This window comes from Alnus glutinosa, chromosome 12 (genome assembly GCF_958979055.1).
Source record: "Alnus glutinosa chromosome 12, dhAlnGlut1.1, whole genome shotgun sequence".
Lineage (NCBI taxonomy): Eukaryota > Viridiplantae > Streptophyta > Magnoliopsida > Fagales > Betulaceae > Alnus > Alnus glutinosa.
The window spans coordinates 929535-951282 of NC_084897.1; the positions used below are offsets into that span (position 1 = coordinate 929535).

General features: G+C 32.4%; 2 protein-coding genes across 5 annotated transcripts; one reads left to right on the top strand and one right to left on the bottom strand.

Moving 5' to 3' along the window:
* Positions 1-1435: 1435 nt before the first annotated feature.
* On the bottom strand, positions 1436-4861 carry LOC133851441 (probable protein phosphatase 2C 49). 2 transcript variants are annotated; one of them, XM_062287875.1, is made up of 4 exons: positions 4708-4861; positions 3092-3289; positions 2757-2992; positions 1436-2295 (listed from the first exon to the last, which is right to left on the bottom strand). In XM_062287875.1, the coding sequence occupies exons 2-4, from the start codon at positions 3269-3271 to the stop codon at positions 1740-1742; spliced, it is 972 nt and encodes a 323-aa protein (XP_062143859.1). In that variant the 5' UTR covers positions 3272-3289; positions 4708-4861; the 3' UTR covers positions 1436-1739. The 2 variants fall into 2 exon arrangements, with proteins under 2 accessions (XP_062143859.1, XP_062143858.1); XM_062287874.1 differs by having other exon boundaries at positions 4586-4788.
* An 11392-nt stretch (positions 4862-16253) lies between these two features.
* LOC133851828 (glycogen synthase kinase-3 homolog MsK-3-like) lies at positions 16254-21118 on the top strand. Of its 3 annotated transcripts, none has more exons than XM_062288421.1 (13): positions 16254-16393; positions 16844-16986; positions 17083-17175; positions 17281-17340; positions 17548-17820; positions 18013-18087; positions 18835-18891; positions 18981-19121; positions 19213-19263; positions 20002-20097; positions 20185-20268; positions 20542-20644; positions 20727-21118. In XM_062288421.1, exons 2-13 carry the CDS (start codon positions 16894-16896, stop codon positions 20810-20812), a joined length of 1212 nt encoding a protein of 403 aa, XP_062144405.1. In that variant the 5' UTR covers positions 16254-16393; positions 16844-16893; the 3' UTR covers positions 20813-21118. The 3 variants fall into 3 exon arrangements, with proteins under 3 accessions (XP_062144405.1, XP_062144406.1, XP_062144407.1); XM_062288422.1 differs by having other exon boundaries at positions 16287-16393; positions 16847-16986; XM_062288423.1 differs by having other exon boundaries at positions 16289-16393; positions 16860-16986.
* The last annotated feature ends 630 nt before the right edge of the window (positions 21119-21748 follow it).

A 21748-nucleotide genomic window follows, 5' to 3' on the forward strand; every position in this document is an offset into this window, starting at 1 on the left:
TATGCATGGCCCTTCCATTTGTTGGTACTATCGAATGGTCCTGCATAATGTTGATTGAAGCGGATTTGGATCTCTAACAATTTGTTTACTGGATTGCTAGTGATCTGGACAACAAATATGAAAAAACTCATATGTGACCCACCTGTCCAAACAAGTAGGTGGGCTACCTAAGACTGGGAAATGATTGTTGGGGGACGATTTACCGTCCCACAACCGGCCCTTTTATTAAAAAAATAATATTTTTAATCAAAAGCATATCAGAAGTTGCTTTTGATTATAAAAACCCCCTTTTAATGAAAGGGGGGGGGCAACCGTCCCCTGCCAATCAGTTCTCCCTAAGACTTGATCAGACAAGTAGATCCTATCAGAGCTTTCTCACATTTCAATTCAGGCAACAAAATTGATGAAAATCTTTATCTTGTTTAAATCATTGAACAATTTTTAGTCTAAGTTATTGAACAATTTTTAGTGAAATTCTACACTCTAAAATCTCAAGTGCATTACTTTTTGACGTGGCAGTAAAAATTACCATTAAATTTTGGATAGTCACTATTGAATTTTGTATTCGACGGTGATTTTAAATTTTAAATTTGAGAGTGGGAAAGTAAAAGTGTGTTCAACATTTTTTTTTTCTTTTTTTTTTTTATTCATTTAAGAATGGCACCACTTTGACACCGTAGGCATAAAGCAATTGTTTACTCGATAAGTTAAGTTGGGCTCCAGCAAGAACAATAATTACTAATAAGTTCTAAGATAAATAGGGATAAGCCTATTAACTATCTCCATTAAAAATCTCTTAAAACATGTTGAATTGTTGAGAATTGAAGTTTTTTTTTTTTCTTTTTATTTATTTCAAAATAAATGTTAGGGCGTATAAGGAGAAATGGAGAAAATTAATTTCATAGTTCAAATTAAATTTTATAAATGTTTACGGTATACATGATTAAACGTAACAAAACAAAATCTTGATCGTAAAAGAAATCATCACCCTTTTAAGTGAAATGAAAAGGAAGCTAAAATAGAAGGGGACGAAAAACTGTCCAAGTATTCACCTTTCATCTATTAAAACTGATGTGGCATGCAGTATATAACTTTTATCAATAGGGCACCTCGATAATTTAATTATAAGCCCAATAAATATCCTTTGGACAAAAATAAATAAATAATTATATAAAAAAAAACCTGGATACAATATTGCATCTGTTTTGACTTTGTTGGTTCTAATATATGTAAAGAATATTAAAGGAAATTTTCTCACCCGTGGTTCCCATTTTTTTACTATTTCCCAAGTATTAATCAAAATCTAACAATTTATATTCTAACAAAAATAAAACAATTACTATGGGCGTGGATTTGAAGATTGGCTCACTGAATCATATAGCGGCAAATCAAAATTTATTTTCAGGGATCAAGAATAGGCTGTGCAGGATCATGCTTGGACGAAAATGCTATTTATCAACTGTTCATGTCAAAAAATGAATCGATGATGACTTTGAACATGTAATGTATCAGTATACAACATCTCTACACCACCACCACCACCATCCCCATGCAATGGTTATGTACATCAGCCCGGAGTTGCACCATGTAAAGCTGAATAGTCAGCACCTACAAAACTGCTAGCTGCTTTTTCTCCCATCTATCTGAAGCAGCCAAAAACAGTATTTATTGTCTTCTGAAGGGATTATATTTAGACTAAACAGTAAAAGGGAGATTTTATTCGACAAATTTATATACATTCAGTTGCTGGCACTGCCATCCAGCAAGCTCCCCAAGCTATAAAGGGCCTCTGGAGATAGGCTACAGTACCTAAACCTCCTTTGCCGAGGTGGTGATGGCTCCGAGAAGCATACAACAATCACAGTGAGGTTGTCAATTGTGTTGAGATCGAAGGCTTCCTTGACAAGGTCCCTTGCACACTGCTCTGGGTCATCATGCCGCCGAAGCCCACGACGAACAAAGCTAACTGCCTGCTGACTTGACATCGCATCCCAAATTCCATCACACGCAATGATGAGGAATTCATCATCCTCAGAGAGAAACATCTGCCGGAACTCTGGCTCCGCAATGAGAGGCGAAGGAGAACCAGGGAACTTCATATCCCAGTCCCCCAATGCTCGGCTAACTGATATATCACCATTGAGATACCCGTCGCGATCAATGTACGCACCTAATTCTTCAACTCGCCTCTTCTCTGATGGATAAACTGGCCTGTGGTCTTCAGACATATCAAATGCCTCACCTTTCCGGCAGAGAACTGCTCTGCAATCACCAGCATTGGCAACCACGAGAAACCTGGAAGAGAAAAGAGATCAGCCAGCAACAGAGAAAATAATACCGAAACAACTACGCAGAGGATTGAACTAAAGCATATATATAGCAATTGGCAATTTCTTCTTTAGCTACCACATACTTGTTAGTTTGAGAAACACACAATAAGAGACAGTACAAGCCAACATTAGCCCATCAGGCAATATAGTAAATATACGTTGAGGAAATCAGGAATAGTAAAACACTTCACTGGTTCAAGTAACATAAAACAAGAGAGGGGTGCAATAATCAACACCAACATTCCCAAATAAGTATATTCTAAATCAAGTATGAATATTGTACTAATCATACATAAGAAACTAGATTTAATCAAAGCAGTTTCACTAGACAGAGTAAATGGCATAAATTGATCCCAGTGAACCAATATCATGTAATTGAAACAATGCTTTGCCAAGGAGACACAAAATTCTAAAGCGTGTTTATACCTTCCAAATATCAGAGCAGTAATAGCCGTCGTCCCTGAAGAGCTGCTCACACTGCAGTCATCTGCTAAGGCTTGGTCAGCCATAAGAAATGTTTTCCGGAGTGAGTTCTCAACCCCTTCCAAGTAAACATCATCAACTTCAGATGTTTGGGGGAAGTTGACATCCTCAAAAAGGAGTCTGACTACATTATTTCTGATATAAGCTGCTGCTTCAGGTCCTCCATGACCATCAAATACCTATGTGACATAATAGGATCAGTCAGTTTAACGTAAGAAAGCAACACCACAACTATCAAATTTAAGATCATAGCAACCATAGGCTAGAGAGTTAATTACCCCATAAAGAGCACTTGGTTTGGGAAACTTAAAAGATGATCCCAAGTGTGAGGATAGATCATCTATACATATATGCTCATCTTCCATGAATCTTCGACGACCAATGTCAGAGAAGCTACCAGAACGTATGCTGGGCACAAATTGCAGGATGGAAGATTCAAGAGCAGCATCAGGAATCATGTCTGCTGGATTAATATCCTGTAAATAGAAAGTAATTGGATGTTAAATCTCCCCCTTGAAGGCTAAGTATTACAATGTTGAAACTATCTACTAATATTACTGACGCTTATAATACCAATGCTCATGCTGGTACTAATGATTAAAATCTTCTGCACCCAGAAGAGCATATAAAATCCTCCAATTGTTGAAGCATCATTTTTATAGCTTCAACTTACTGGCGAATATTAGAGAACTTATTAATATAAGCTAACCTTGAATATCCAACAAGCATCAAAACACAAAATATAGCTTAAGCGCATACGTCAAATTCTTTGTTGTATTACTAACATATATCATCGATAAGCAATATAGATTACTATATTTCATAGGCTCTCCCATGAAACCAACTGAAAGTAAACCGAGTGAATTTAGTAGGCGGTTATAGACCATTACCAACAATAAGGTTGGTAAACACTTGCCACCACTTGGTACACATCCCTATATCGTGTTCTGTTTGTAAGAATTAGCAAATTTCACTAACTGGTTCTCTTTTCTTTTTCTTTTTTTGAGTTGTAAAAGCCTGTAGAGGTCCGCTTTCCAATTTGTTATCTTATTCACAGTTCGTTATTCGATTCATAATTATAAGGGTAAGCATGCTTGTAATTAAACGATATTAAGAAATCATGCAAATCCCCTAGATTTGGACTCCCATGTAAACGACACAATCAGAAGACTTTCACAACTTTATAGTCTCAAATTTCTCTTTCATTTTTAAAGTACTAGATCATGGGAAACTTTTAAAAATATAATTCCCTTTAACCCTTGAATAGAATATATTAGTGAAACTTTTCAGCTACGGATCAAAAGCAAAAATCTATAGCCTATTTTCAGCTTCAACCTCGTTACCATTGAGAGAACAACATAAAACTATAATACCAAAGAAAAACCATACTAAAATTTAAAGAAACTATGCAAGATCGTATGTTCCTGGGACAGTATATCTCATAACATCGATCTAAAACGATCTTTCGGCTATCTAAAACATGGACTAAATACAGCTAATACCCTATTACAATTTTCTTTAAGAGCAATATCAATCTAAAAACCTATACATACATCACATAATCTTCAAAAAAAACAATCGTCTAAATTCAATATCTAAGCACTAAATCCAACACAAAATAAGTCCTGAAACACAAAACAACTAAAACCTTATCTTCATATCCAAAAGTAACACAACCCCATTAGCCAATTACCAAGCATAACACCAAAGAAACAAAAAAACAGATCAATCAAGCTGAACAGAAAGCCTCGCCGTTTGAGAGCTTGATATACCTGAACATCCAACAACGACACGCTCTGTTGGCGCACAACCTCGGCTTCAACAACCATTGTCCAATATAATTTACCAGAACAAACACCACGCAAACAGGCTCAAACAGGAAGAAAGAAGATACCTTTGATTCTTTTTCTTTTTCTCGGACTTTCTTGAGAGTTTTCTCGCACTTTCTCTTTGGCTCTTTAAGCGATCAATAGTATTTCTGAGTGGAGCAGTTGAAACTGGTAATTATAGAAGTCAGCTGGAGGACAGCGGTTGACCGGCGGCTACCGGTGAAGTTGTTTAGATGATGGGCACGTGTGGGTTTTTAGGGACCGAGCGATACGTGCAGCTGTTCGTTGGACACGCAATGAGGGCTTCGCTTGACGGACGCGTGAAAGTTCTCGGGCCCGACGCGTGACCTTCGTAATGTTCTCTTGAAATGACCTAAACGCCCTTCATTTACAGTGGACTTTTCAAAAGGACAGAATTAATGGGTTATATCATGAGATTGGAGTTGACTTATATAGTCTTATGCTTATATCTCATCATAACCTAAACCAAATGTGTGATATAAGGGCTGACAATTTTTTATAAGGAGATGATTGGGGTATAACTCCTTTGTACAACTTAGGCACAACCCACTCACAATGAGGTGGGGCCCATACACGTGGGCCTCACCTCATTGTGAGTGGGGGTTGTGCCAAAGTTGTGATGGGGTTGTATATTTATCATTTCCCTTTTTTATATGTACTAAAAACCTAATATGGACGCTACACAAAATTAACGAATTATAATTAAGAAATCTCACTCGTTTAATTAAATAAATCAAATTAAAATTAATATATATAATCTAATACTCCCACTTCAACATAACTTAAACCTAACATTAATATAAATGGTCACTTTCTTTCTTTCTTTTTCGGTAGCGGAGTTTTGTTCAGTATTGGCCTACGACATGTTTTTCTAGAAGGAAATACTTTACGAGTTGTTACTGTAGTGAAGTACTTGGAGTGTATTTGAGATAGATATAGGCAATACTTTGTTTTTTAGTTGACAAATTAGTCATGTCAAACGAAAATATAATCGAGCAGCTCATATTTTAGTAAATGAGACAGTTTAATATGTTCGTAATGAGACCTGAAGAGAGGTCATTTCACATTGTATCTTTGATACTATTATCTCATAACTAAATGTTCTACGATGCTGATCTTTGATCAATAATATTAAATTTTCATTTAAAATAAATAAAAGTAAAATAAATTGTCACTCTTAAACTATAGATTATATATGGATGGAGGATGTCCAAGGGTGTTTAGGGAAAATAAGAGTTCTCGCGACAATAGAATTTTTCTCGGTTTTTTTGAGTTCACACTTGCTGACGTAGGCTGTTTACGTTGGTGGTGGACCGGTGGTAGGAGTCAGAAACCTCTTTAGATTTTTTTGGACGGAACTACCCCTATTATATAGCCTTAATGACAATGCTTGTGCCATTGTTGTACGTAGGTAAACGACCTCATATCATATGCGGTTATCGTTGCATCTGGGCCGTGCTAAACGCCAACTCAGCATAATGGACCAATTATATGGCGTTTGAACGATCCAGATACATTTTGACCACTTCCATGCACTACTGAGAGACCTGCTTGAAACTTTTTTGAACCAAATATTTAGTAAATATTTGGTTCAATTTTTTTAACTAAATAATTAATTTTTTTTAATCCATTTAAACTTTTAAAATACAATTTAATCAATTTTAATTAAATATTCTAAATACAAAAAATTATCTGAAAACAAATATGAAGCAAGAGATCATCACAATCTTATTTATCCTAAAATGTTCGAAATTAGAGGAAATACTAATTTGTCAATTACTTTTCTAATATAAATTTAATAGGGATGGCCAAAAGATAAAATAAAAAGAATTAGAGATTGGGGCATAATTAGGAAACATATAATGGGCATGATGGAGGACACTTGGCAGTGTTTAATTTGTGGGTGGGTTTATATTATATGGGATTAGAAAATGGTTAAGCTAAATTGGACCCTTCTTCCAAAAAAGGCACTGCTTTATTTTTTTGTGGACTATATCTTCTGCCTTTTGATTGTGTGGCTGCATTCAGTGACAACAAAGCCAATACCAAATATTGTGTAACCACAGCCTCATACTTGTCAGCTTTCATAACTACATCCACTAATTTCCCTTTCAAACTTGTTTTATTCATACTTCCATCAATTTTTATTTATTTATTTTTAATTTTTTTTTTTCAAATTGAGTTAGGTAGATACCAATTTAATAGACGGTATAAAAAAATAATTAAAAAAAAAAAAAGTATACATGCATATCTCTTCAAACTATCACTTAATTGTTAATGTCCTCACAAACTGCCAATTGTGTCAACATTTCTCTTTAAACTATAAAAAAAATGTCAATATTCCCCTCTAGAACCAACAAAAAGACAAAAATAACCTAATTTTTTTTTCAATAAGACAAAAATTTCTTTATAAATTCGAAAAAAAAAAAGAGACTAAAAGATTAAAAAAAAAAAAACAAAAACAAAATAATAACTGAAAATTTTCTTTTTTTAAAAAAAAAAAAACCAGTTTTTATTTATTATTTTGTATTTTTTGTAAAACTTTTTGTTATTTTATATAATTTTTAATAATTTTTTTAGTTTTTTCTTTAAAATTTTAATAATTTTATGAAATGTATTTTTGTCATTAGGGGGACATTGACATTTTTTGATAATTTAGATAGGGATACAATTGGTAGGTTTGGAGGATGAGACATTAACAATGAGATAGTAGTTTGAGGTGATTATGTGTACTTTTCTCAAAATAATTTTTCTAACACTAAATTTTATAAACTAATTTTAGAGAGTTAATTATAAATTAACTTGTCCTCTTAGAGTGTAAAGCATATGCAGTAATACTCTGTACCACATTTTTATCGCAGAATTATATTATCATGCTGATATAGCAGTTCCAATCAACCATTATATTTTTTATTTTATTATTTTTAACAAAAATTGCTCGGAAAATTAATAGAAATTGTCACGACGGCATTGAGAGATAACTGTGTGATAAAAATATAGTTTTTATCATTACCCGCATATATATGGCTAACATTTTTTTTTAGATCATTACATGGATAGTCAGTAATTGATACATGATGAGTGTTTCTTACTATTTTTTTGACAAACCAATGTTCACTAGAGAGAAAAGTTTAAATGAAAGTTGCTTGAAAGATAGTAAGCATCTAAAAGGTATATTTTTTTTATATAAGCATCTAAAAGGTATATTTTTTTTATATGATCTTTTTTGATAAAGGTAGGTGCTCTCTAATATATCACAAAGTCGTGGCAGAATTAATTATGGTCTTATCTACTTAATTGGGATAAGGTGTGTACAAGATAACATAGTCTACAGCAATTTAAAACCCAAATGACCTCTGACTTAATTCTGTCATGTCCATCACAATTAGGTCTACATAGTCTTAGACTCTTGAGGTTTGGATTCTCATCAATTTACTATTTGGATCAGAGATAAAGAGAGGGCCATGTCCCCCAATTTCCTTAAAAATAAAAAAATTGAGTAATACTACATATCATCTTTTTGTCTTCCTTTTGTCCTCCAAAAATGATGTGGCTCTTAAAATCACCATTTGATCAAAATCCTATAATGATCTATCATAAATCCAATGGTAATTTTAAGAAAAATAATGATTCAATGTCACCCAAATATACAACTTTTCACCACCTTACCTATGTGGCAAGGTGGTCCCCCACTACTTTTTGAGTTTTTTTATTTTTTAAAAATAAATTAAGGTAGGGGACCACCTTGCCACATAGACAAGATGGTGAAAAGTTATATATTTAGGTGGTAGTGAATCATTACTCTTTTAAGAATCACATCAATTTTAAGGGGACAAAGGGATGATATGTAGCATTACTCAAAAAAATTATAAAGTTAAAAAAATAAAATCTAAAAAAAATATATACATATATATATATAAGCTAAAAATTAAAAATTTAACCTATTGGCCTTTGTCAATAATTTTTTTTTTTTTTGTCACTGGCCCCTGCTCATAAGAACTTCTGACTCCGTCCCTAGTTCGGATGATTAGCGGTTCGAATAATAAATATAACAGAGTCGTTATAGAGTTCACCTGCCCGAACATGGAGCAGGCTATCCTAGACTTGCTTATAAATTTCATGTGAATAATAAATAAGTAAATAAATAAATAAATAAAAAGAAAAGAAAAAAAGTAAGAATCATGGGAACTCTTTCTAGCCATTTGAGCAATAAAATAACTTGCTATCTTTATTATGACTCTTTAGCATATGGAGTAAAGGAATAAACTAAATGGGCCATTTAGGCCCCTACGAGAGGCTTTAGCTCGTGATATTAAATTGAGGCCCGAGTCCAAGTCTTTTACAAATCTGATTGGTGAGTTTTACAGAGCATTTGCTTGAACTGACATTTTGAAATTGGACTAAATTTTCCCCTAATGCTCCGTTTGTTTCGGTGTAAAATGATTTCTGAAAAATAATTTTGGTATTTTCCGGTGTTTGGCAAGGGCGAAAATAATGGTCAACCGAAAAATGATTTCCGTTTGACCAAAAATGCTTAATAAATTTTAAAAAATGATTTACGCTTTTTAAAAGCGTAAATCATTTTCCGTAAATTGTAGATGCAGTCGATTCTTTTTTAAACAACGCAGTCAACCTTTATGTTCAAGCAGTTGACTATTGCCGAATTTCGACAAGTCAGATTCCGACTCCGGTCGGTGCTGGAATTCGACAAATTAAGCCGGAATCCGGGGACGTCCGGCAAATGTCGCTGGATTCCGGGGATATCATGCCGGATTCCGGCCAGACTAGCCGGAACGGCCGGATCTCAAGCTATCTCGCCGGATCCGGCCCGGATCCGACCGTCTGGCCGGGATACTGGCCGAAGAGGCCGGATCCGGCCGTTATGTGCCAGATTCCGGCAAAGTTCGCCGGAATCCGGCGAAAATGGCCGGATTCCGGCAACTTTTGCCGGAATTTGTATATGCCAAATTTTAAAAAATATTTTTATATTATTTTATATTAATATTTTTTATTTTGTAAATAAAATTTAATTTTTTTAAATTAATATGATTAAATTAAAATACAAAAAAATATTTGTAATTTTCCGTACGCGCCAAACACCGAAAAATGATTTCAACGGAAAATATTTTTCTAAAAAATGACTTCCCTGAAACTATTTTACTACGAAAACCATTTTACGCCGAAACAAACGGGGCATTTAAGCTCCTACGAGAGGCTTTAGCCATTTGAGCAATAAAATAACTTGCTATCTTTATTATGACTCTTTAGCATACGAAGGACTAAAGGAATAAACTAAATAGGCCATTTAGGCCCCTACGAGAGGCTTTAGCTCGTGATATTAAATTGAGGCCCGAGTCCAGTCTTTTACAAATCTATTTGGTGAGTTTTACAGAGCATTTGCTTGAACTGGCCTTTTGAAATTGGACTAAATTTTCCCCTAAGTTGACCTTTATTTTTTATTTTTTAATTCAATCTATTAGATTGACATCTGTTCTTAGAGTACGTAATTCTCACTTATATTTTCGTATGCTCTGTTAATCATATTAAAAATGCAAATACAGTTTAATAGATTGGATTTGAATTTTTTTTTTCAACTCAATTTAAAAGAAAACTTTATCGTTCTCAGTTTCTGATTACATTATACTTAGAACTTGAAAATATTAAAATAGAATGCGGGTTACCAAAACATCTAAATCTAATAAATAAAAACTTAATAATTTATGATAGGAGCCACAATATTAAACTAACTTGGTTCACTATAAAATCAGCTTATCAAAATAAATCACATATCAATATGAAATACAAACACACAATTGTATTTACAAAAAATAAATAAGTATTATCGCAGTGCTTTTTTTTTTTTCCCACTTAAAATAGAAGATGATAAAAACCACAAAATCAAAATCATCGACTGATGTGACGTGTTTTAAATGGTTTATCATGTCAACGAGTTCAAAAAATCAAAAAGTATGTCACTTAAAATATGTCACGTCAGTGTAATTAATAAGTATGAAGAGTAACATTACTCGAATTAAAAACAAACAAAAACATATGCTCTGTTGTGTAGGCTTATAATAAATCATCGATGCATGATTTAGCTAACATTATGGACTATACTTACGATAAATTTTGTAACGTAGTCTTCGTAGCTCCATTCCTTCACCATGTATTAAGACGGGGTGAATGAGCATGATGTGGAATTGGACGTCATTTTCAAGTAAAACAATGTCATGTATACCGTTAGATAATTTATATGTAATAAAATAAAATCTAAAAAGTAAAATAATTCAACTTTATTTCGGTTAAAATAACATGACTTTTTATACTCTTAATATTCAAAAGCTTCTCTCTCTCTCTCTCTCTTCATTTGAGTGGACCAGCAAACATCCCTAATCAGTATGTGAGCATTATTGGAGTCAAGTGCTGCCTTGGTGCTGGTGGTGAGTCAAGTGGCCTTGTTAACTGTGTCCCGTTGGTAGGAAACACACAGCAGCCAATGGTCCAAAACCTAATCTTCATTTGGCTAAATTCCGATGGGATCATAAATGCCCTTAAATTACTAGTTAGAATGCCTTCAATTATTGAAAGATTGAATTTATTGATCTACAAAGAAGTTTATGCATGGTTGGTTCCAAAAAGATTGCTAGCAAAAGATTCACCGACCCGAATAGATAGGTGAGTAGTCCAACATGGCGGCTCGGGCTTTAAGTGACTTAGACGGTCACTTAAGACCTCAAATTGAATAAGGCTTCCAACTAATAATTATACAATAAATATATATTTTTTTTAAATAAAAAGTGTGGCTCAAAACAACATTCTAATGATCTAGCTAACATAGTAAAAAGTTAATAAAATACTCTTTAATTAAGGCTACCACTTAATAATTATACAATAAAAGATTATTTCCTACAAATTTTAACTTTAATATGGTAAAAATTTAATAAATAGTTTCTAATAAAGGCCCTCAATTATGATAAAAGTAACTACAAATTGAAAGTTTCATTATTTACGTTCAGAAAAAACATTTATAAATTTTTGAAAAGTCCCATTTATTTACTATTTTTAAAAGCCCAATTTTTACATTCATGAAATTAGTCCAACGTGCATAATTTTTTCTCCAACATTGCATAAATTTTCATTGTTTGCATTGTGCATAATAGATAGGATTACACCATCACCAGGTCTTCAATGTCCAACAATTTTTTTCCGCATTACGTTAATATGTTCTATTACAAATCAATATTTATATAACTTATTTTCATTTTTCTCTATATTTTTCATTGGATCATATTATTTCATGTATTTGAATCAAGTAATAAGTCATTTTATATCTAATAAGTTATAAAAAAAAGTTTTACATGCAAATAGAAGAAAGCACTTTAATTGACATATTAAATTAATAAATATAATAAAAATATTAAAATAAATTTTAATTTAATTAGTATTTAAATATAAGGAAAATGGCTCACTTAAACTTGTCACCTTAGGTCTCAAAGTTTATCGAGCCAGTATGCAAACCGAGGTCTACTTTGAATAAATGAGTCATATAAAAAAAATCATTTGATAATTAACTATTCGAATTGCTAAAAATTTAGACAATTGCTGGGAGTTTGAATCCAACATTCTCATCCATTGTGTAAAAAGCTCTAATGCCATGTATATAAGATAATATGAAAGAGAAGAGAGAGAATAAGTGGAAAGAGTCGTATGGACTATATATTGACTACGTTGTATTTTATGTTAAACTGTATTACAATGCTTTCTATTTATAAAGAGACTAAGAGTGATGAACAAGTAAACTTAAAGTAGAACTAAACTAATTAAGAAACGAAATAAACCCTACAAGAACATAGAATAAACTAATAAAGGAGAATATAAAATGGTACCATCAAACCTAAATGAGTGATAATATTACAAGAAAATAAACTAACGTCTATATTTCTCAAAAAATTTATCAAATTTGTCCTCAAATAATATGTTACAATCCTATAAAATAGTGACACATTTATTAAAATAATAAATTACATAAAAATTGCTCCATTTCTTTTGGAGCTTTGATAACTACTGCTTGTCTTCTTCTCTGGTACACAGATGGAGTAGATATCCATCTCTATCCAAGCCCTCGTGGCACCCAATAATAGATTACTTCATCATCTAATCCAACCTTTGCAATAGGACTCATTCCATCTCCAATTCCATTGTTATAATCACTAATTCTTCTCCCATTTGTTTTTCTATTTTCAAAAAAAAAAAAAAAAAAACCATTTTAAAACAAATTAACAAATAGAGCTTAAATTTTTACCATAATTTTTTTTTACAAACTAACGTAGTTCACAACTGATGAAATGATTAAATGTGCATAATTGACAAGTCTGCTATTAAAATTAAATGGACAAATCAATTTTTTTCTTAATTATTTCACTAATCATAAAACAATGACATCTATTTATTTTTTTTATTTTTATTTTTTTAAAAAAAAACCTCGTACAATTATGAATACAAGCTTAATGGTCAAATTAGTTGTCTCTCATGACCATTTTAATTTTAGGAGAAAATGTATGTAAATCTTTTGTGATTTAATGTCTTTTACTTAATATCTTGTGATTTTTTTTTTTTTTTAGTATTATTATGTCTCTTGTGGTATTCGACTGTTTTAAAATTTTAATCAATTTTTTTTTTTCTTCTTTTTTTTAATATCTTCTTCTTCTTCTTCTCTCTTTTTTTTTTTTTTTTTTTTTTTCCTCTAATATATATTAAAGAATTTAACCCTAAGTTCACAATCCATTCGAATGAAGATTTTTGTCTATCAGCAACGTGATTTAACCAAGTCAATTGTTAAATCACCACTAATCTAAAAAATTTAAGTTAATAAAAATAAATAAATTTAACCATTTAATCAATACTTTAACACTTTCATTCACATGTAAGCTCAATTTCATTTTTAATATGTGAGAACTAACATGTAAAATATTCAATTAAAATTAGTAGTAAATAAAGAAAGTGGGGTTCGAGAACTCATAATCTCTGCTCTAATACTATATTAAATCATCACTTGTCCAAAAAGTTTAAGTTGATAAGAAAATATAAATTTAATCATTTAATCAATACTTTAACATCAATATTAGATTTAGGTAAGAAATACACTAAAAATAAATAAATAAAGAAATATTGCATGAATGGAGATGATTAAAATGAGAATTGATTTACTTAAATAAATAAATAAATAAAAATTTTAAAAAGAAAAAAAAGAAAAGAGAGAGAGAGAGAGAGAGAGAGAGAGAGAGAATTGATAAAAAGGCCACTTCATGTAAAATAGCTATTACTATTTACGAGTTGTACACATCTGCATTAATTGTGTCACGTGCATCCTTTTTACTTCGAAAAAATAAAATAAAAAATCTTTCACAAATTCCTTACAATTAATCCTTCCATTATTCCATATCTCATATCTCCTATCTCATATCTCCTATCTCATATGTTCTTACACTGGAAAAAAAAATTAAAAAAAAAATCACTATTTCATATTAAATCCATTCAACATAATAAAAAAAATCCACAACCCCACCAAATTTGGACAAAGATTTCCTTGATATTAGGTTGATGAATTTTCCCCAATTTAACCTATTAAATCGATATTTATTATTAAAGCATGTGATTATAAATATACATTATTCCAATCAAGTTTATTAAACCGATCATATTTATCATTAGAGCATGTGAATTCACGTGCATTTTTAATAAGGTACATGATTCTCAAATGTATTTAAGAAGGGATAGAGTCAGGGACGGAGCCAAAAGTTTTTATGATCATGGGCCAGCGACCAAAAAATTTGTTAGATAGGGACCAATAGGCTAAATTTTTATTTTTTTACTTTATATTTTTTATTGTTTTAGAAATTTTTTTTTTCCAACCTTATATATATATATATTTAAGAAATTGGGGGAGGAGGGGGGCAATGGCCCTTGCCAGCCCCCCTCCCTCTGTCCCTGGATAGAGTCTTCCTTTAAACCAGACTATAAAATTGTCATGTGTTATTTTTACATATGAGAAACACATGCTTTTTAAATATAAATGACATAGTTGGAAGAAAATTTAGTAAAAGCACGTGTCTCTTTCAACTTTATCCTTGTTATTTAAAAAGCATGTGTTTTTTACATGTAGACACATGGCATTTTTATAAATTAGGGTGAGGAGCTTCCTCCAACCAAGTTTAAAGAAAATTTTTGTCCTATAAAAAATACATGTGAGAATTACGTACTCTAAGGACATACTAATTTAATAAACCATTAAAAAAAAAAAATCCAACCAAGTTTAGGCCATCCATTTAAGAGTCCTATATCTCACAAGTGATTATATGAAAAAAGATATTATACTACGTTCACAAAAAAAAAATACTAGCTATGTTTGTTATATACTAGCTACATTTGTTATTTTTTTTTTTAATTGTTGTCTTCTATTTTTTTTTTTCAAAATAAAAATAAGAAAAAATATTAAAAAAAAAAAAGCCCCTTTAACTAACGACCGATTTTAAAATATGTTAAAAATACTACCTTTTTTATTTTATTTTTTTCTCAATAATACCCTTATTCTCTTTAAAACTAAAATAAAAAAATTAATAAAAAAACTATTTTTTTTTTTGAAAAACTTAAAGAAATTCAAACTTTAAAAATTAATTAATTTTAATAAAAAAAAAAAAAAAGAAGAAAAGGGCTGCTGGGGTGGCTGCCCCGGCCACCTAGAGTAAATTATAAATTAGGTAAATGATATGAACTAATTTTTCATTTTTTTTAATTAAGAATGACATGTGTTATCATTTTATTGATGCTGACATGAATATTAATAAAATATGTCAAGTGTTTTAACTGCACGAATTAAATTATTATTTTGGCCTATCCTGAGAACCTCTAAATTATTTTATACCACATGGAGTGATTTGTAATTTAGGCCAATTAGAATGACTGATTTTGCATTTATCTATAAGAATTAGTTTTTTTTTTTTAAAAAAAAAAGTTTTTTTATTATTTTGTTATTTTAGTTTTAAAAAGAATAAGAGTATTATAAAAAAAAAAAGAAAAAAAAGAAAAAAGTAGCATTTTTGGCACAATTCAATAGTTTGATGAGTCACTTTAACATACTTAAAAATTTATGAGACTATTTTAAAATTGATTGTTAATTAAGAGAGTTTTTTTAAAAAAAATATTTTTTCCATAAAAATATTGACAAACAATAAATATATATATATATATATATATATATATATATATATATATATATATATATATATATATATATATATATATATATATATATATATATAACACTTAAACTATTTTTAATTTTTTTATCTTTAAATCACGTAAAAATATTGTGTTCACACTCCCTCAAAACTGTAACTTATTAATTAAATCCATTATAGAATAGCTTTTTCTTTTTCTTTTTTTTCCCACTTTTTTTTGGAAAAGTATTTGCCTAATCAAAGATATGGGAACCAGTGGGCCCTGGTGTTGAACGGTCAAAAAAGGAGGAGGCCGTACGTGGATAAAGGTAAGAAAGAAGATTGTGATGTTTGACCGTCATTAAATCCCACAAAGCAACAAAAAAAAAAACATACTTATAACTACTGCAACACCAAAGCCTTTGTAAAAATCTCTCTCTCTGTCTCTCTGAAACCAAAGTACAGCACAGAGGTCCGCCGTCCGGCCATGGATTCCGCTTAGCTACCTGACACAGTAAAACCCCTCTACTCGTACTTTGATTCGTCGACCACTAGCGCAATGTTAATGTCTGGTTTCTTTTGCAATGAGTTTAACATTTGCTGTGTTTTGACTCTTGGGTCATGTTTTGGTAAATGTTTTTTTCTTTTTTTTTGGATGAATAGTTTTGATAAATGTTTTATGGCTTCATTATCATTTTTTTTTATTTGTTTCTTTTTGCTTCCTTGTTGTTATGTCTAGTGGGTGCTCTGTTTGGTTGCCTAGAAAGTATGGGAAACTGAAATGAATTGGAAATTTGAAGTGACAAATGAATGTTTTTTAATGTTCCCCTTTATCTATATATGTGCGGTTTGAACTAGAACATAGCGTTATTCTGATGAGCTATATACATGTTTTGGCAATTTGGATTTTTTCTTTTTCTTTTTTCCCGGAGATATGTTATTGATTTCTTCTATCTCATTGAAGAAGGTGACTTTTGAAGGGAAACATTTGCTTGATACTATTTTCTTGTGATAATGGCTTCTGGGTTAAGAGGTTCAACCGGAAATGCAGTTGGTGTTGATAAGTTGCTTGATGAGATGAAGGACATGAAAATTAGAGGGGACAAGGTAAATGGCATGCCTTCTTCTTTTCTCTCCTTATCTGCCTTTCATCGTCTCCAATCTCCACTTGATTAATGAGAGCTGGATTTGATATATTTACAGGAAATAGGAACAACTGTTGTTGATGGTAAAGGCACAGAGGTAGGCCATGTAATTGTCACAACTATCAGTGGAAAACATGGCGATCCAAAACAAGTATACTTCTGAAATTTATTCTGCGCCTTGGAAAATATACATGTTCTTTTAGTTTCTTGTATTTCACAGTGACTAAATAGTGTGTTAATGACTTGATGATTGTAGACGATAAGCTACATGGCTGAACGTGTTGTGGGAAATGGATCTTTTGGAGTAGTATTCCAGGTAAAATTGTTTATTTCTATAACTAGGCTACAATATACATGCTTGTGGTGGGTTGATTTTTTGTGACAAAAAGAAGCAGTAGGTTGTTTCTAACTTCTAAGGAACTGTTCATGGGTGTGGTCGGGTGAGTTCTGTTTTTTGAATTTGAAGAAGATTTGGACGGTTCACTAAACTTGTTTTTCTTATTTGATGTGGGTTAATATGCAGGCAAAGTGCCTAGAAAATCATGAAACAGTTGCTGTAAAAAAGGTTCTTCAAGACAAGAGGTACAAGAACCGGGAGTTACAAATCATGCATCTTCTAGACCACCCCAATGTTGTGCGCTTGAAGCACTGCTTCTTTTCAACAACTGACAAGAATGAGCTCTATCTTAACCTTGTGCTTGAGTATGTACCCGAGACTGTCTATCAGGTGATCAGACACTACCATAAGATGCATCAAAGGATGCCATTGACATACGTAAAAGTTTACTTTTATCAGGTATATGTTGTACATGTATCTTGATTTTTCTATTTGAAATGTGTTTTATCATAGCTTATCTCAACATTTCCCTTTCATATGTATACATATCTTGATAAGTCATGAGTTGTAATTTTTTAATTCTAAAATGCAAATCAATAGTCATCTGTAACGTCTGGATCTTACATCAGATTTGTCTATGTTTTCCTGCAGATATGTAGAGCACTTGCATACATTCATAATAGTGTTGGAGTGTGTCACAGGGATGTAAAGCCTCAAAATTTGCTGGTTTGTGAACATCCATTCCTTTTCATTTATTGTGCATTTGTGAATAATTTGTAGATACATGTGCCATTGTACATGTATATTTTAGAGGTACTTATTCAGCAATTATTTGTATGGTTGGTTTGCATTATCAGTAGTAGGGGTTGTGGGAATCTAACTGACTGTGTGTTGTCTAATCTCCCAATCTGGGAGATCAAAAGCTCTTGGACTGCAGTGTGTTCCTTTGGCTATTAATGGTTGAACATATTTTAAAATATTAAAAATCATATTTGAATAGTTGCATGAAATTTTAACAAACAATATGAAGTAATTTTACTGACTTCTAAACATAGTTAAATATCCACAAAATACTTTTAAAGGACATTGAGGAAAGCCAAATAAATTTTTATGTGGTTTAGAAGTCAACTAGTATCTGCTACTAGTATGTAGCTTACTGAGGTGTTTGTTCAATCTAGTCTAACTATTAGTGGAGTAAACATGTAGTGCTATAGGACACAATCTCTGTCTTGGCCATGAAAATGTTTATGAACTTGGAAAAGGTGATTTTACATGTTATGACATCATGGCTATTTTCTTCTATATGAGTTGGTGAGTTCATCAGTAATTTTCCCTTTTTCTTCTCCAAAGCACTCAATGGATTGTTTCTTATATTGAATGGTTCAAGTTATTAACCTAAAGATTTCTGCTGTGTCATATTGTTTTCTCCAATTATGTATGTACAATTCTTTTTCTAACTTTTTCTTATATCAGGTCAATCCACATACCCACCAAGTTAAACTCTGTGACTTTGGAAGTGCCAAAGCCTTGGTCTGTTTCTCTGTAGCTTTCCATTTAAAACACATTTTTATGTTTGTTACCTGATGCTTTTTGTACTAACTTGAATTTATGTTTGACAGGTAAATGGGGAAACAAACATATCTTACATCTGTTCAAGGTACTACCGAGCTCCTGAACTTATATTTGGTGCAACTCAGTACACCACAGCCATAGACATGTGGTCTGCTGGCTGTGTACTAGCAGAATTATTGCTTGGAGAGGTAGGTAGCTTTTTTGATGTAGTTGATTTCCAGTATCTTTCTTATTCTTATCTATTTTACCAGCTAATCAAGTCTTTCTCTTGATTTCCAGCCTCTCTTTTCTGGTGAACGTGCAGTAGATCAGCTTGTTGAAATAATTAAGGTGATTAAATACTCTTAAATTTCCCTTTGGTAAAGATTCCTGATATCTTTTCTGGTGAACGTGCAGTAGACCATCTGATATTGAGGCATTTTGATGATTTCAAACTCCAAGTTCAAGTTTTTGCAATGTTTCCTTTCCCTCCTCTTGGATGCCTGCAATGTTTTTGTTAGGGAGATTGATACCTTAGGCAGTCTTTTAGCCCTTAATATAGCATAAGACACCACACAACCCAAAAGCTTAATGGGCCCAACTGTGCTACATTAACTACTCACACTCCATGCTCATAGCTTACACCCTTTTTATTCCTACTCCAGGAACCCCTTGTACAAGCCCATGCCATGAAAGTTTGCCCTTCACTCCAAGGACGCTTATCCATGCTTGCACCTTTCATCTTTTTTGTCTCTAGGATAGGGACTTTTTTGTTTGTGCTTGCACCACTCTACCATACCACACACCATCATTGACTCTAATACCACTTGTTAGGAAGATTGACACCTTGGAAAGTCTTTTAATGAGCCCATAATATAGCATATTGAGACACCACACAACCCAAAGTCCTAAGCCTATGAGTTTGGGCTCAACTATGTTATATTAACCACTCATACTTCTTACATATTTTTAATGTGGGACTCGATCCTTTTACACTCACACATATATGATGTACACTCAACAGTTTCCTTCCCATTCTCTTGTTTTCATATGTTCCTTTTTCTTATAACAATTTGTGTACTTGTGCAGGTTTTGGGTACCCCAACTAGGGAGGAAATTAAGCGCATGAATCCTAACTACACAGAATTTAAGTTCCCCCAAATTAAAGCTTATCCATGGCACAAGGTGATAGGGATATTTCTTCACATCTGGTTTCTCTACTTTCTAAGATCATATCATATGGTAAAATTCATCATATTCATTGATCCTCAGATATTCCACAAACGTGTGCCCCCTGAAGCTATGGATCTTGTCTCAAGACTACTTCAGTATTCTCCAAATCTTCGTAGTACAGCTGTGAGTCTAAAACTTGCAACCAGCTGTATATCCTCTTCTTCTTTTTTTTTTTTTTTTTTTTTTTTTAATTCTTATTCTTATTTTTATTTTTAAGCAGTCTTACTTCTTTCCATCAACAATGAATTAAGCTGTTTGCATTGCATTTATGTCCTTGTCCTATCAAATTCACTAGCATCGTTTAATGCTTGTTTCTATCTAGTCGATTGGATTTGTCTTTGCTAGATATTTACATGGTCTTATATTTTGTGGGTAATGTTGTTTATCTGCAATCAGCTGGAGGCTTTGGTTCATCCCTTCTTTGATGAGCTTCGTGACCCTAACACCTGCCTGCCAAATGGACGCCCCCTTCCCCCACTATTCAACTTTAAGCCCCATGGTAATGCTCATCTTATACTGTTTCGTTTTCCCAATGCAATACTGATCAATTGTATGTTGACATTCTTGTTCTTCTTGATCAGAACTAAAGGAAGTGCCAGCAGAGATGGTGGTCAAGCTGATTCCTAAGCATGCAAGAAAGGACTGCACCTTCTTTGAGTCATCATGAGGCTGTTTCAGTTGGTATCTGCTTCCTACTGCAAATATCTAGTCTGCTGTAGATATGTAGCTAGTGGCCAATTTAGAAGTGATCGTATTGATTACTGTCTTGTTTTTTTTTTTTTTTCCTGTTCATTTGTTCCCTATATTATAATTTTTTTTTTTTTTGTTCACATTTGTCTCCTTCCACCTTGTTTCCATAATGGAAATTGAGAAGGTTCTGCTTAGTATGTCCTTAACACCTTCATTGGTAGCCATAGAATTTTCCCTTGAATCGGAATCTGTTCTCATGTCAAAATATAATTACTTTCCTGAATTTTATACTGTGCCATAAAGACTTCAATTGGTTCAAATGCTATTTTTTTTTTTTTTTAATTGGTTCAAATGCTTGTTGACATGTTGATGGTTGCGAAAGAGAATACTACTAATAGCTTGAGATATCACAAATGGCCTAATTTTGGTGGTAAATGGCTTGAGATATCAAAATGGTTTGCTGGTAAATTAGACAATATGTTCTCTTAAATGACCTAAAGGAGCCCTTGTGAACTTTGGAGGTATGAGCCCTTGTGAACTTTGGAGGTATGTGTGTCCCTCGTACAAGCATGCGGGTTTTACTAGTTGGAACAGGTGTGCATCAAAGGTAACAGTTAGAAATGGGCTTTCCACCTCTACTACTGTCGGAAGGTCGTTATAACCTTTGACTCTTTTGCGACAGGTCGTTTTTGTTTGGCCTCTACTTCCGAAATGTCGGAGGCGGAGTCAGGCGGAAGAGTCTAAGGCGGAGTCAGGCGGAAGAGTCGAAAGAAATCTGACAAAAACTAAGACCGGTCCATGGGCCTAGAGGTTATAAAAGGGTATATCACATAATATGTAATGGAGGCACCTATTTTTGAATACTTAAAATATGAGATTAGGAGAAAAAGGCATGAAATTGGTTTTGAATGAA

Excerpts from the sequence above, each read along its gene's own strand:
- LOC133851441 (XM_062287874.1), bottom strand. The coding sequence starts at position 4,642 with ATGGTTGTTGAAGCCGAGGTTGTGCGCCAACAGAGCGTGTCGTTGTTG. Across the intron at positions 2,993-3,091 it reads AACCAAGTGCTCTTTATGGG|GTATTTGATGGTCATGGAGG; the intron begins GTAATTAACTCT and ends TATGTCACATAG. Across the intron at positions 2,296-2,756 it reads ACTGCTCTGATATTTGGAAG|GTTTCTCGTGGTTGCCAATG; the intron begins GTATAAACACGC and ends TTTCTCTTCCAG.
- LOC133851828 (XM_062288421.1), top strand. The coding sequence starts at position 16,894 with ATGGCTTCTGGGTTAAGAGGTTCAACCGGAAATGCAGTTGGTGTTGAT. Across the intron at positions 16,987-17,082 it reads TGAAAATTAGAGGGGACAAG|GAAATAGGAACAACTGTTGT; the intron begins GTAAATGGCATG and ends ATATATTTACAG. Across the intron at positions 18,892-18,980 it reads TTGGAAGTGCCAAAGCCTTG|GTAAATGGGGAAACAAACAT; the intron begins GTCTGTTTCTCT and ends TATGTTTGACAG.